Source organism: Protopterus annectens, chromosome 4.part1 (genome assembly GCF_019279795.1).
Source record: "Protopterus annectens isolate FY-2018-M chromosome 4.part1, PAN1.0, whole genome shotgun sequence".
NCBI classification, from domain to species: Eukaryota; Metazoa; Chordata; order Ceratodontiformes; family Protopteridae; genus Protopterus; species Protopterus annectens.
Window position 1 is genome coordinate 888941489 of NC_056734.1, and position 14082 is coordinate 888955570.

Genomic DNA, 14082 nt, shown 5'->3' on the forward strand with positions numbered 1-14082 from the left:
GCCAAAATGCCCTGTAAAATAGCAGTGGCAAAACCAGCCCTAGATTTAGAGTAAAGTGGAAGGTGATAATGCTTAGAGAAAGTGTGCACAGAACTCCAAGTAGCTGCCTCCAAGATATCTTTAGTTGCCACCCCCCTTAAAAAGCTGTTGAAGTGGCAGTAGCCCTAGTGGAATGAGGCCTAATCCCAGCTGGAACCTCCTTGCCATGATGGGAATAACAGAAAGCAATGCAAAACCCAATCCACTTAGAAATAGTTTGTTTTGACACAGGCTTGCCCTGAGAACTCAAAGCAAAAGAAACAAATAACTGCTGAGACTTCCTGAACCCTTTAGTTCTGCTCAAATAATATCGCAACTGCCGGTGTATATCCAAAGTGTGCAAAATCTTTTCCCCTTTATTTCGGGGGTTTGCATAAAAGGTAGGCAAATGAATAGTTTGGTTTAAAGACACACTAGAAACCACTTTAGGCATAAAGGAAGGATTAGTACGTAAAGATACCCTATCCTTATGGAAAATTAAGAAAGGCTCAACTGCCATAAGGGCCTGTAATTCAGAAACCCTTCTCGCAGAGGTAATGGCTAACAAAAAAGCAGTCTTCCATGATAAATATTTCAACTCAGCAGTAGCTGCAGGCTCAAAAGGTTGTAGAGTGAGTTTCTCCAACACAAAATTGAGATCCCAAGCAGGAGTAGGAGCTCTCCGTGGGGGTCTTATATTCTTTGACCCTCTAAGGAATTGCTTAAACAAAGGATGAGAAAACAATGGTGGGTCACAATCATAGTGAGCAGAAATTGCTGCAGCATGAATCTTAATAGAAGAGAAGGACAAACCTTTGTCCAGTAACTCAGTAAGATATTGAAGAGCCACACTTAAATTAGGCTTAGAAACATCAAATGCTTTTGCTGCACTCCAAAATAAAAATCTCTTCCATTTATCTGCGTACACTTTCCTTGTACTAGGCCTTCTGGCTTCCAAAATAACATTCAAAACTTGCTGTGGAAGCTGAAACCCTCCAGGGTTTAAAACAGAATATGCCAGGCTGTCAGGTGAAGAGAGTGAAGTTTGACATTGAGTAAATGACTGTTCTCCTGAGTCAGCAGGTGTGGAATCGAAGGTAAAGGCCATGGAGGCTCCCGTACCAGACTTTTCAGTAGTGGGTACCAATGCTGTCGAGGCCAATCTGGAGCTATTAAAATCATCTTTGGCTTATCCTGTCTGACCTTCAGAAGTACCTTTGGAAGGAGAGGCAGAGGTGGAAAGGCGTACACATGAAGATTGCTCCAATTGAATGAAAGAGCATCCACCTTCCAAGCTGTGGGATGAAAACTTTTTGTGCAAAACTTTGGCAGCTGGTAGTTTAGTGGAGAAGTGAACAGATCTATGTCTGGAGTTCCCCATGACACTGTCAATTTCTGAAATACATGAGGATCCAATTTCCACTCGTGGGGATCCATAATTTGTCTGCTCAACACATCTGCTAAGGAGTTCTGTGCTCCGGCAGAAACCTTGCCTGAAGATTTAGCTGTAAACTGAGAGCAGTCTCCCACAAAATCATTGCTTGTCTGCACAGAGGATAAGAATGTGTTCCCCCTTGCTTGTTGATGTACCACATGACAGTTGTGTTGTCTGTTAGAATCAACACCTGCCCTGGAAGAAGTAAATCCTTGAAAGCTATTAATGCAAATTGGACTGCTAACATCTCCTTCAGGTTGATATGTAGATGTAGAAGTCTGGCAGGCCACGTGTCTTGTATCCACTTTCCATTTAGATGAGCTCCCCAAGCTTTGTCTGAGGCATCTGTCATTAGAATCTGACTCGCCTCTGGCCGGGTCACAGAGAGTCCCTTGTTTAGGTGACATTCCTGAGCCCACCACAAAAATTCCTTTTGAATGCAAGGTATTATCTGAATGACAGTGTCCAAATCTTGGCAGTGCTGTGTCCATACATTTTTGAGATACCATTGTAACTTCCTCATATGCAGTTTGGCATTGGGAAGCACCAGAATACAAGATGCCATGAACCCCAAGGCTTGAAGGACTGGACTGATGAGACAATTGATGGAAGTAAAGAGAAAGATTCTTTTGTTTGTCCGGGGTCAAAAAGGCCATCTGGGATGCTGTATTCAGTCTCACACCCAGAAAGCACATGTCCTGAGAGGGTACTAGACTGGACTTTATTTCGTTCACAGAATACCCTAGGCATCTTAGCACTGCTATCACATAGTGGAGATGATGAAGAAGCTCTTCTTTTCCTTGAGCCAGAATCAGACAATCGTCCAAATAAGGATAGATCTGTATCCCTCTTAGTCTGAAGAAAGCTATTACTGGAGCCAGAACCTTCGTGAATACTCTGGGTGCAGTAGATAAGCCAAAGGGCAATGCAGAGAACTGATAATGAGAAGTCCCAGCCCGGAAACGTAGATACTTCCTGCAACTTAGCCTGATAGGAACATGAAGGTAAGCCTCCTTGAGATCCAGAGTCACCATCCAATGATATTTGCCCAGCAGAGGTAAAAGCTGTTGTAACGTCAACATCCAGATAAGTGTTGAGGATAGATAAATCCAAAATTGGTCTCCACGTGTTCCCCTTCTTTGGTACTAGGAACAGGCGAGAATAAAATCCTAGGCCCACTTCTGACAGAGGGACCGGCTGAATGGCTCCTATTTGGAGTAGCAGAGAAATATGTTTGTGAGCCTCTATTCTTTGCTGAGGAGGAACGTCTGGCATGCCTTTGAAAGGAGGCAAGGTATGGAAATAAAACCTGTAACCTTGGTGTATGATATCCAATACCCATCTGTCTTGGGTAATTAAACTCCAATTTTCTTTGAAAAGTGCCAACCTTCCTCCCAAAGGTGCTGCTAGTCGAGAAGACTCTGGCAGCTGAAAAGGTAGGTCATTGGGCCTGTTTACGAAAGGACTGACCCCTGCCCTCACCCGAAGACTGGGCAGGTGAACTCCCTGTTCTAGGCCTGAAAGAGCCCTGAGCTCTGCCCCTACCCCGTCTAGACCTGCCCCTAGACTGGGAATCATAAGAAGGATACGTCCACCCCTTAGTAGGCCAATTTCTGCTAAACTTCGGAGGCTGAACCTGCAAAAAATCTTTAACAGTCTGCATAGACTTAGCCTTGTCTTCCATTTTCTTTAAGACTGCCTCAACAGGTGAACCAAATAACACATCAGATTGTAAAGGAGCATCCAAAATCCTTGTCTTAACATGGTCAGATAAATTCTGATCCCTCAGCCAGGCGTGCCTGCGAAGAACTGACCCTGTGGCAGCCACCCTGGACGAGGCCTGTACAGCATCAAAACCACATTGCAAAGAATGCTTACCCACTTGTTCAGAGACATGTACCAAATCCTGTAACTCTTTACAGTCAATACCTTCCGCCAGAGCATCTACCTTAGACTTCAATTGAGACAGTAGATAGTTTTGGTATTTCAACATGTGAAACTGGCAATTTAGAGCCCTCATAGCTAGGGTGGAAGACGTATAAACTTTCTTTCCCCATCTATCCAAAGCCCTAGCCTCTTTATCTGGAGGAACCGGATTTTTAACAACAGAAGCCTTAACACCCTTAGGCCCCTGACTAACAGTTTCTGGGTCCGCCCTAGGACTCTTAAAAAGAAACTTATGAGCTTCAGGCACCCTATAATACCTATCCGGCTTTACAGGAGCAGGAGGCAGGGAATCAGGATTAAGAGAAGCCTCTGCAAACACATCCTCCACAACATCCAAAACAGGAGGTATAGCCAAAGGCCTATGCTGGGGTAAAACAGAAATTCCCTAAGCCTTTTCCTGGAATCTGAGAAATCCTGACCTTCCCACTTAAAATGCTCCCTCATGGAATGGAGGGTCTCTGAAAAAGAAAAATCCTCAGGAGGAGAAGCAGAAGGAGTAGAATCATCCACATCAGAATCAGAATAAGGAGAATACTCCTGCAAGTCTTCAGCCGAAGACTCTGAAACATCTGAAGCCTGCTCAACACTGCCTAACTCAGGCTCCACCCTAGGCATCTTATCCGGAGGGGGCAAAGAACCTCTAATTAAGGTAATCAAATCTTCTGCCATTTTAAGCATATGCTTCTTGGGCACAGATCCTGAAGAACTAGGAGTGACACCAACTGAAGCTAAACCTGGCCTGCCTCTGGGAGAAGCCTTGGAAACAGAAGGCCTAACCACCCTAGGAAGGGAGGGGAGTACAGTAACCTGAGAAGCCCCTTCAGCCTGACATGCCTCCTGAGAGGCCACATCCTGCAATAACAAGGTCTCCCCCTGGGCCTCCAGAGAAACCTCCGGTGGAACCACCGGCTCCACCGATACCTCCAAAGAACCGGCGTCCGGTACGGACGACTCATCTACCCTGGGCTTAGCTGCTTTATCCTTGCGCTTCTTTGAAGAAGCGGCCGGGGCATCCGGCGGCATAGTGTAATTGCACCGCTTCCCAAAGACTAACCTGGCACAATCTAACCTTCTCTTAATAGTGCGCTTATTGAACCTAGCACAAAAGCGACACCCAACAACGTCGTGCTCAGGCCCTAAACAAGGAATACACAAGGTATGATAATCTCTATGCGGTATCTGTTTCCCACAAGAAATACAGTTATTCACTTTTTCTGACATCCGGTAAACCACTGAGGCAAGAAAAAAGCAAAATATTCCCCAACGGGGTACTTAGCCAACTTTGACTCGGTCTGAAACTCCGAACTCGAAAAATTTCAGAACGCCGAACGGCACTTGCAACGCTGCTTCTGCATCGGACCATGCGGCAAAAAAGACTGAGGATATGACGTCGGTCATGCGCATTTGTACCCTGACGTCCTGATGTCAGTCTAATGCGCCTTGACCGACGTCAGCCTTATACTTTGATATTCGGGCCGACCGAGGACAGCGGACTACCCAAGTGTAAGGACTGCAGCAATGTGAGATGAAGAACATCTAAGGGTAATGCTGCTTAATGCTATAAGTCTTAACCTCAAGATGCATGCACTCGAAGCTCTCCTCAGTATGGAGAACATCGATATCTGTGCAGTGACAGAAACCTGTTTCAAGGCTCCAGAGAGCACCCCAGCACTAACAGGCTATACCTCATATCATGCTTTTTGGCCCCAAAACCCGGACCGAACCACAAAAGGAGGAGGAGTTTCCATATTTATCAAGGATATCCACACCTCCAGGTTAGTGGCATTGCATGAAGTATCGGAGACCATCCATGTGCAACTAACAGTGGGCAAGACTGCTTTTCAGTTTATAGCATCCTACAGACCACCCTCTCAAAGTTAGGAATCCCACTCGGCTTTCCTGAAAACATTGGAGAACATGAAGATCTATCCGAACACCATTATATTGGGCGACTTCAACTACCCAAACATTGACTGGGAGCACTACTCAAGCCCCAGCACCTTAGCCCAAAGGTTCCTGGAAATTATAAACTCTAATGCTATGGAACACCTAGTCACCACTCCCACAAGAGGGGACAACATACTAGACCTGATCATTACCAACATGGGGACTCTATGCTCCACACCAGAAGTATATCCCTCATTGGTAAGATCAGACCATACATTAATTTCACTGGATGTCCACATCCCGACCCCACCCCCAGCCCAGAAAACCACAGTGAAAAACTTCTCAAAAGCAAACTTCTCAAAACCGAAGTGGAATCCTTCAAGGCCTCAGGGCCAGTGGAAACTATGGCCCAAACTGCAGAATCCTATATAAACGCATTCTATGGACATCTCCAGGAATGCATGGATCATGCTATCCCAAACAAAACCAAGACCCAATCATCCAAAGGCAGGCATCCAGTCTGGTGGACCCCTGCCATAAATAAACTGTACAACAGAAGGAGGAAGCTACTACATGATAGAGCAAAATCCCTAACAGGGAAGGCATCTCTGATCAGTACTAGCAAAAAATTATGATCCCTCAAAATCCTCCAAGGCCAGCTTCGATAGAAAAATTGCACAGGATACCAAAGACAATCATAAGGCTTTTTTCAGTTATGTTAGGAACCTGGGATGCAACTCCCAGACTTGTTCTGAGTTGATTCTAAATGACAAAAAATACACTGAACCCACAGACATCGCCAATATCCTGGCAGACAGGTTCAGTGCAAACTTCTCCACCCCCTCCCCCCCAAAAGAGCAAGTATCTATCCCGGCAGAGGGCTGCCTCCCAAACATCTCTGATGCTCAGGTGAAGGCTGCCCTCTCCAAAGCAAAAAACACTGCTTCCATGGGACCAGATGGCGTCCCAGGTTGGTCCTACATGAACTCCAAGAGGAACTAATCCCTCAAATAAAACAGCTATACAATCTCAGCCTCACTACAGGATATGTGCCCACAGAATGGCGTACAGCAACAGTGGTCCCACTCCACAAAGGTGGAGCCTCTACGGACCCTGGAAACTTTTGCCCCATAAGCCTGACTAGCTTAGTCTGCAAGGCTATGGAGAGGATCATCATGGAGCTCATAAACAAAGACATTGGGGACCTACAGACACTAGATCCTACCCAGTTCGGCTTTGTCAAGGGCAGATCCTAACTTTTGAACCTGGTTGACTTCTTCGAAACAGTCACCAAAGCCATAGATGAAGGGAAGGTAGTCCACACAGCCTATCTGGACCTTGCAAAGGCATTTGACACAATACCCCACTCAAGATCATAGATAAGCTATCCAGCTTAAATATAAACCCCTATGTCACAAGATGGGTCGCAAACTGGCTCAAAGACAGAACCCACAGAGTGAGAGTTGCTAGAGCCATGTCAGACTCGAAACCGGTCTTAAGTGGCGTCCCACAAGGTTCTGTCCTGGGACCACTCTTGTTCGGTATATACTTTTCCGAGGTACAGGCAAACATGGGAGGACTATGGCTCACCAAGTTCGCAGACGACTGCAAACTGGGCGCCATAATCGACTCTCCAGCTGACACAAACATCCTTCAAAAAGGTCTCACAGAGACAGATAACTGGTGCCAGTGCCATGGTTTAAAGCTAAATGCCAAAAAATGTATAGTCATACCCTTTGGCAAAAACAATGTGCCCACAAATTACCACATAGGCGGAAACCCATTAAGTACAGAGAAAGTTATTAGGGACCTGGAGACCCAAGTTGATAGCAATCTCTCCTTTGAAAACCACATTGCCAAAGTGGTTAGAAAGACCTTCTACATAGCCCACCTCATCACAAAGGGTTTCACATCTAGATCAAGAGAGGTAATCGTGCCCTTTTATTCATCCCTCATCAGGCCCATCATAGAATACAATACCCCTTTTGGGATGTACCTTACCCGACACCTGCAACAATTTGAAAGACCCCAAAAGTATCTCACCAAGAGGATCAAGGGTCTCAAACAGATGCCATATGCTGCTCGGTTAAAAAAACTCCAGCTCTACTCAGTTGCATACCGCCTACTTCGAGGCGATCTATGCTTGACATACAAAGCTATGTCAAATCCAGAATTAATGGACATGCTCCACCTCAGTAAATCTAAATCCCTTAGAGCCACACGCTCGAGGGACTTGAACCTCAGCACAGAAATAAATAGAACTTGCTGGAGGGACAGGTTCATAACCCAGAGGCTCCCTTCGCTCTAGAATAGAATTCCAGTTCATGTGAGACAGAGCACCTCACTGAATCTCTTCAAGAAGAATCTCGATAGGTGGATGGGGGATCGTAGGTTTGTCCCAGGGATTACTCCCGTGTCACTATTAGACAGAGGCACAGTAAACTAAACCTTAAAAAGGGCACAGTATACTCAAATCAAGGGGTGGCGTAAGCCATACAGAATCTGGCTAGGCTTATAATTGCCCCAGGGTAGATAGCCTAGTATGAACCTACGAGCCTATGAACATGTGAGAAGTTGGATCCATGCTAGCCTCCAACATGGTCACGGCACAGGAATTCAGATGCACCCACCGGATGATGCTCTGGGCTTTCACTAGCCTTGAGATAGACATCTGGTGGAGGCTGGACAGCAGCTGTATCAGACGTAATTTTTTTTGATCTTTTCCTTGGCAGATGGCTGAGCCTCAGGACAGGAAGACTCTGCCATAACACCTTAAGCCAACAGCTTCAGCTATTGGTTTTCAAGGTAAATACATAAAGAGGAGAGAGATGACTACATAGGGTCTTGGGGACAAAAGCCTGACAGATAGACCACAGTGTATGGCTGTGGGAAGTGCCCAAACAAAAAGGACACTGATCGTGATGGTCTTTATGGGGAATATGCCTCTCACACTGACATTTTTCCCTTTCTTGATGATATGAATTTAACAGCACTAAAGAAAGAAAGATAAGAATCCCCAACAGTACGCTTATCTGAAATGCAGCTCTTGGTAACCAGAACAGCAGAACATCATTCAGATCGATGTTCAAAGATGGCATTTGGACTGGTATCAAAGAAGTTCCGAGTGTGTGAATCCATACGTCACCTTTATGACCTACACCTTCAGCATACGTGTGATGTACAGCACCTATAAGTGCTAAAGGCTTTAGTATGCTGCCCAGATGGGCTATTCTTTGCACGAGATCCCTTCAGTTATGAATACTGCAGCAGAGATATGGAAGGACAGCTGCAATCATACAAGTTATAAACCCTGACAACACCACAATCCCTTGCAATAAGTTCAGTTCAAAAGTAAACAAAAGCAGGACTAACAGAAAAGCAAAATTCAAACTAAGGGACAACATCATTAAAAGTAACTGTCTAGGAGAAAACATTTTCACATGAATCAAGAATGACATTTTCCATGGAATCAAGTGTCCACATTTCTGCCAGTAATGAAACAGCAGCAATGGCAGAAGAGAAGACTTCAACCACAGCTGACAGTCATCATATTTTCACAGCCAATTCAACATCTTACCATGCTGTCAGACAAGAAAGCTGTCTCATGATGAGAGCAAAATTCCTGACCACCCTCTTAATTACGCAGAATGTAAGAGTACTCAAAGTCCTACCAGATGCAGCCTTGCACTATGCCACAAAATAACCATGAGATAGTTTCCTAAACCTCTGCCTCTTTTTTCATTAATCATCATCTTGAAAAATGCATTAACAATACAGTAACCTTATTGATCCAATCTGAAGACATCTTATTCACACAAACATCAATTGATGTTACTTGCAACTTGATACATTAGGTTTAAAGAACAAAACCCTAATACAAAATGAATTGCATTCTCTTCAAGCTATGTTTTTTCCCAAATCTATTTATTCCAAATATCACCTCCCTGGTGAGCCCTCAGAGTGTACGAAGGGTTTGAAGGGAGAGAGCAGTCATCCAAGTACCCATAAATGTGTCTGGGTCATCACTCACAGCTAGCAATACAAGCATGAGGGAATTTCTAGTAAATGCTCTAACCCATTGCCTGGTGGCTCATGTGGGCACTAGCATGACCATGACGTGAGTGCTCCCATCCACAAAGCAATGGTGGTGTTAGCCACTGGCTTGGTAAGCTAAGCCCATATCCCCAGTCAAAGACTACAACTTTGTCACTTGGAAGCCTCCACTTGTATGTGACATTACAGCCACCAGATTACTATTCCCTTCCCCAAAAGTAGATAAGCTGGTGCTGGCTGCCAATTTTTACCCTTCACTACCTGGCTCTTCCATTGCCCGATCTGATCTCACGTTGTCAGGATCACAGTAAAGGCTTTGTCTCCAGATGCCACAAATCTGAGTCTCCATTAAATATTGCTCAGCACTGATGCACTTCTCATGAGGTGTACACAGTGCTTGTATATTAAAAACCCGATAGCAAACAATTATAAAGCTAGTGTAATTTAGTTTATATGCTGGGTGTGCTATATTACTGTCACAGCGTTTCTTTCTGCTATCAAAACAGTGTTGTTGAAACAAACAGGAACTAAAGTACATTTCTTAAATACAGGATTCATTGACTTGACTGCTTTTGCCAAAAACGGGTAAGCTTCAGCAGGGGAAAAAAGAAAAAAGCAAAACAGAGAAGCAGAAAAAGAAGTTAAGCACAAAAGAAAATCTACATTATAAATGATAGAACTTGCAGTGTCATTCATTCAGAGATTAAATTTCTCAGATCAGTAAATTTAATATAAATACTTTGCTCTCACCTGCTACCAACCGACTTGCCAGCAACAACCATTTAGAGATACCAACGAAGTACATAAAATTGCCTGAAAAACACACACAAAAATAATTTATGAACAAAACCTTCTTTGTACACAGCAGCAGCTGTAGTTCAATTCAAAACAGGAATCCATTACATCATTTTCTGTCTAGTAAGATAGGCTCATCCTCCATACCAATAAACTGGACTACAAAGAGAAAAAAGCCTTGAGAGGCAGCATAAGAAACGAGTACCTCAGAACAGAGAACATAAAAAAAGTGTACAGACTCAGGACTACAAGATTCATCTAGTGACAGAGTAACATTCCCTTCCCCACATTCAATATTTTTAAAAATTACAGGTAATATGGTTTCTTTTGACAGATGGCTGCCAGGAATAATTGAAAACAATTATGTACACAATGATAAAAGTGAATGCCACTGCTCAGTCAGCATGTACACAATGATAAAGGTGAATGCCACTGCTCAATCAGTATGTACACAATGATAAAAGTGAATGCCACTGCTCAGTCAGTATGTACACAATGATAAAGGTGAATGCCACTGCTCAGTCAGTATGTACACAATGATAAAGGTGAATGCCACTGCTCAGTCAGTATGTACACAATGATAAAGGTGAATGCCACTGCTCAGTCAGTATGTACACAATGATAAAGGTGAATGCCACTGCTCAGTCAGTATGTACACAATGATAAAGGTGAATGCCACTGCTCAGTCAGTATGTACACAATGATAAAAGTGAATGCCACTGCTCAGTCAGTATGTACACAATGATAAAGGTGAATGCCACTGCTCAGTCAGTATGTACACAATGATAAAGGTGAATGCCACTGCTCAGTCAGTATGTACACAATGATAAAAGTGAATGCCACTGCTCAGTCAGTATGTACACAATGATAAAGGTGAATGCCACTGCTCAGTCAGTAGTCTGATGTGCATGAAAAAATGCCACTGAGTTATACTAGAAACAAGGCTTTCAGGATCATAATGAGACTATCTAGTGGCAAGTTACCAATGTGTAATACCTGCCAATAAACAAAGCATATAGGAGAAGTTCTTCTGTAATAAGCATCAGTGATACCTACATCCTTGGCAAAGAAACACATTTGTCTCTGGGTTCAATGTCTATTATCAAAATACACCTCACAGTAATAACTTAAGAAAGAGACTTCAAGAACAAAACAGGTGAGAGAAATTTTTCGCTAACTTTTATGGGTCTATATTAAATCATAGAAACATCAGATCATCGAACATCATTTCATTGGAAATGCCATTCATCAAGCACCCCACACCCCCACTAATTATATATACCAACTCCAAGGTTGCACTACAGTGGGGAAAGGGCAGATTTCCTGATCTCTACCATAATATGATCTCAGTCAGAATGGTATGACAAATGGCATGCTGTTCGAAATGTTGTTTTGCTCTTTTGTTGAAATAATAGGAACCCAAGTTTTATAGAAGTTGTTTGATTTCCATGATAAAGAGCCAGTTCTTCATTCACTGGAGTACAAAGAAATGCTCCTTCACTAAGGAAGGGTAAAGTTAATATAAAGAGAAGACCTAACAAATAATATATGACATTTGGATAGCTAAAATCTGATAAAGTAAAAAGAAAAAAAAACATTCTATCTTGTTCATCAAAAGAAAGAATGAACGGCTGTCAGGCAAACTACAAAGTAACGGTCAACTAAAGAAGACTGCTGCATTACAGCCAACAGTGCAGAGGTCAGCAATATTGTGAAGGCTAAGTACTCTGCCACAATCTTGGTATCACAGAGTCAGGACATGTGAGGATGGAAGCACTAGAGCTGAAAACCTATTTGGTTTGTGCTGTGATGGCACCACCAGGTGGAGAATGAGGATATATGCAGGCACATTAGGGATTTATTGACAGTAATGTATATGCATTACTCTAGTGCCATAGGATATTTAGGCTAGAATGAATTAAGATACTAACTGGGACCTAGGATGATAGTCCTCCTCCTTTTAACACCATGAGCAAGAGTTGCTGGACTCCTCATAGTAATAGTCTGAAGAACAGGTGAACACCTCAATATAAAAGGCCTCTGAATTCCAGAACTGATTCTGTGTTGCAATACTATAGCAATAACCCACGCCTGGGTGTGGGTAATGCTGGATTTACCCACAGTTGGTGTGGTTTGGTCACGAGGGCGAAGCCTAAGTGGCCAGACAAAGACAACCGTGGGTAAATCCAGCATTACCCACACCCAGGCGTGTGTTACTGCTATTATACAATGACATTATTTAAGAAAAAAATACTTACTTTTCTTAAATAATGGCATTGTATAATGCCTCCTTGCTGCCTTTCTGCAGTTGTCTGGTATTCTGCGGCAGTTCTGATATACTGTGCATGCATATGCCTATGCAGTACATCACAGCTGTGGGTGGAAGCAACGGAGAAAGCAAGAACTCCGTTGCTTTTTTACAAAGTGTCTCGCTATGTTAAACCCATTTAACATAGCGAGACAGCTTTAAAAAAATGGAGAAAGGAAGATCTCCGTTAGCTTTGTCTCGCTATGTTAAACTCCTTTAACATAGCGAGACAGTGTCTAAAAAGCAACGGAGATCTTGCGTTCTCCGTTGCTGTAAAAAAAGACATACTAATGGAAAAAGTTCTGGGAATATTAATGGGGGGGGGGTCGTTGTATAAAGCTTGTTTTTTCCTTGAAACTATAACCAAATCCTAGTTACTCAGGAAAGATACCACCAGCAGCTAGGATCCAGTTGAAGCAGTTATTAATAAAATGACACTTTCATAAATGCATACACTTTAAAACAACAGCATTTTCGTTTCTACCAGGTAGACTTCATCAGATGTGGATGCATAACTACAATAATGCTTTAATACCCTTCTAAAACACAAGTTAGCTAATAAAATTGAACAAGTAGTTTAAAAAAATTATCATAAAATTCATGACGTTGCAGAGTTTCTAGACAGTGTGAAACTCAAAAAATATATAACATTTTATTAAAAAAATGAATATTCAAGTCATAATCTCTAAAATGGTTTAAAACACACTTCAAAATGTAAAAACAAACTGATTGATTTATTTAACCTTAAAAGAAATTTGACATAAAAACGTTCTGCATGATGAAAAGCAGAAAGGTAGTACTGTAATGATCAGACTCTCTCTAGTGGTCAAAGTTTTAATCACACTTTCAGTTAAAAACACATTGAATCCAAAGTCCAGTATACTTCAAATTTTACATAAATTTAAATAAATCAATCAGTACATTTTATACATTACTACCTTTCAATTTTTCATCATGCAGAAAGCTTTTATGACAAATTTCTTTTAAGATTAAATAAATCAATCAGTATATTTTATACATTTTGAAGTGTGCTTTAAAGGGACAATCCCAGAGATTTTTTTTGTTTTGATTCTGGTCTTTGTTTACATTTCCAGTGTGGCTTTCTGGGCATGTCCCAACTATGGCTGCAGGGGTTGGGGGGAGGATGCTTACAGGAAGCTTCAGAGGTGTTAGGCAGATTCCTTCTCAAATTGCAGTTGTACTCACATCTCCTCTCACTGAGTCATTCATTAGTTTCAACTGTCCACTTTATCCTCAGAGAAAATAGCTTTTCAGCAATGTTATGACTTGACTTGCGAATACCCTACAGGAAAGCATTTGGGCAGTGCAAAGTTAAAACATTGGTAAACAAGAGTTTTTAGTTAATTTCATTTCATATTTTACTTTGTGCCAATTTCTAAATGCTAGCCAAGTGCAATGATTTTATGACACCAGTGGCCTAGCTTCTGTAGAAAGCATCTGAAAGATGCAAGTTTCAAACAGTAGTAGAAACAGTCTTGTTTCTGTTTTCATGTTCAAATTGATCTCTGAATACTAAGTGTGATGGTTTTCTTACCTGCTAATAGCTCTATGAAAAGGCATATGTGTGATACAGGGTTCAAACATGAGTAGACAGTCTTCGGTTCCTTTTATTTTGTAG

At 42.5% G+C, this 14082-nt stretch overlaps 1 protein-coding gene across 2 annotated transcripts in view; it reads right to left on the reverse strand.

The window, feature by feature from the left end:
- LOC122801105 (major facilitator superfamily domain-containing protein 8-like) overlaps positions 1-14082 on the reverse strand; it is a 1359614-nt gene that overhangs the window by 977036 nt on the left and 368496 nt on the right. For both annotated transcript variants that reach the window (XM_044070628.1, XM_044070627.1), the window contains exon 3: positions 10091-10153. In XM_044070628.1, coding sequence (XP_043926563.1) covers positions 10091-10153 — 63 coding nt within the window. The remainder of the gene's footprint in view (positions 1-10090; positions 10154-14082) is intronic.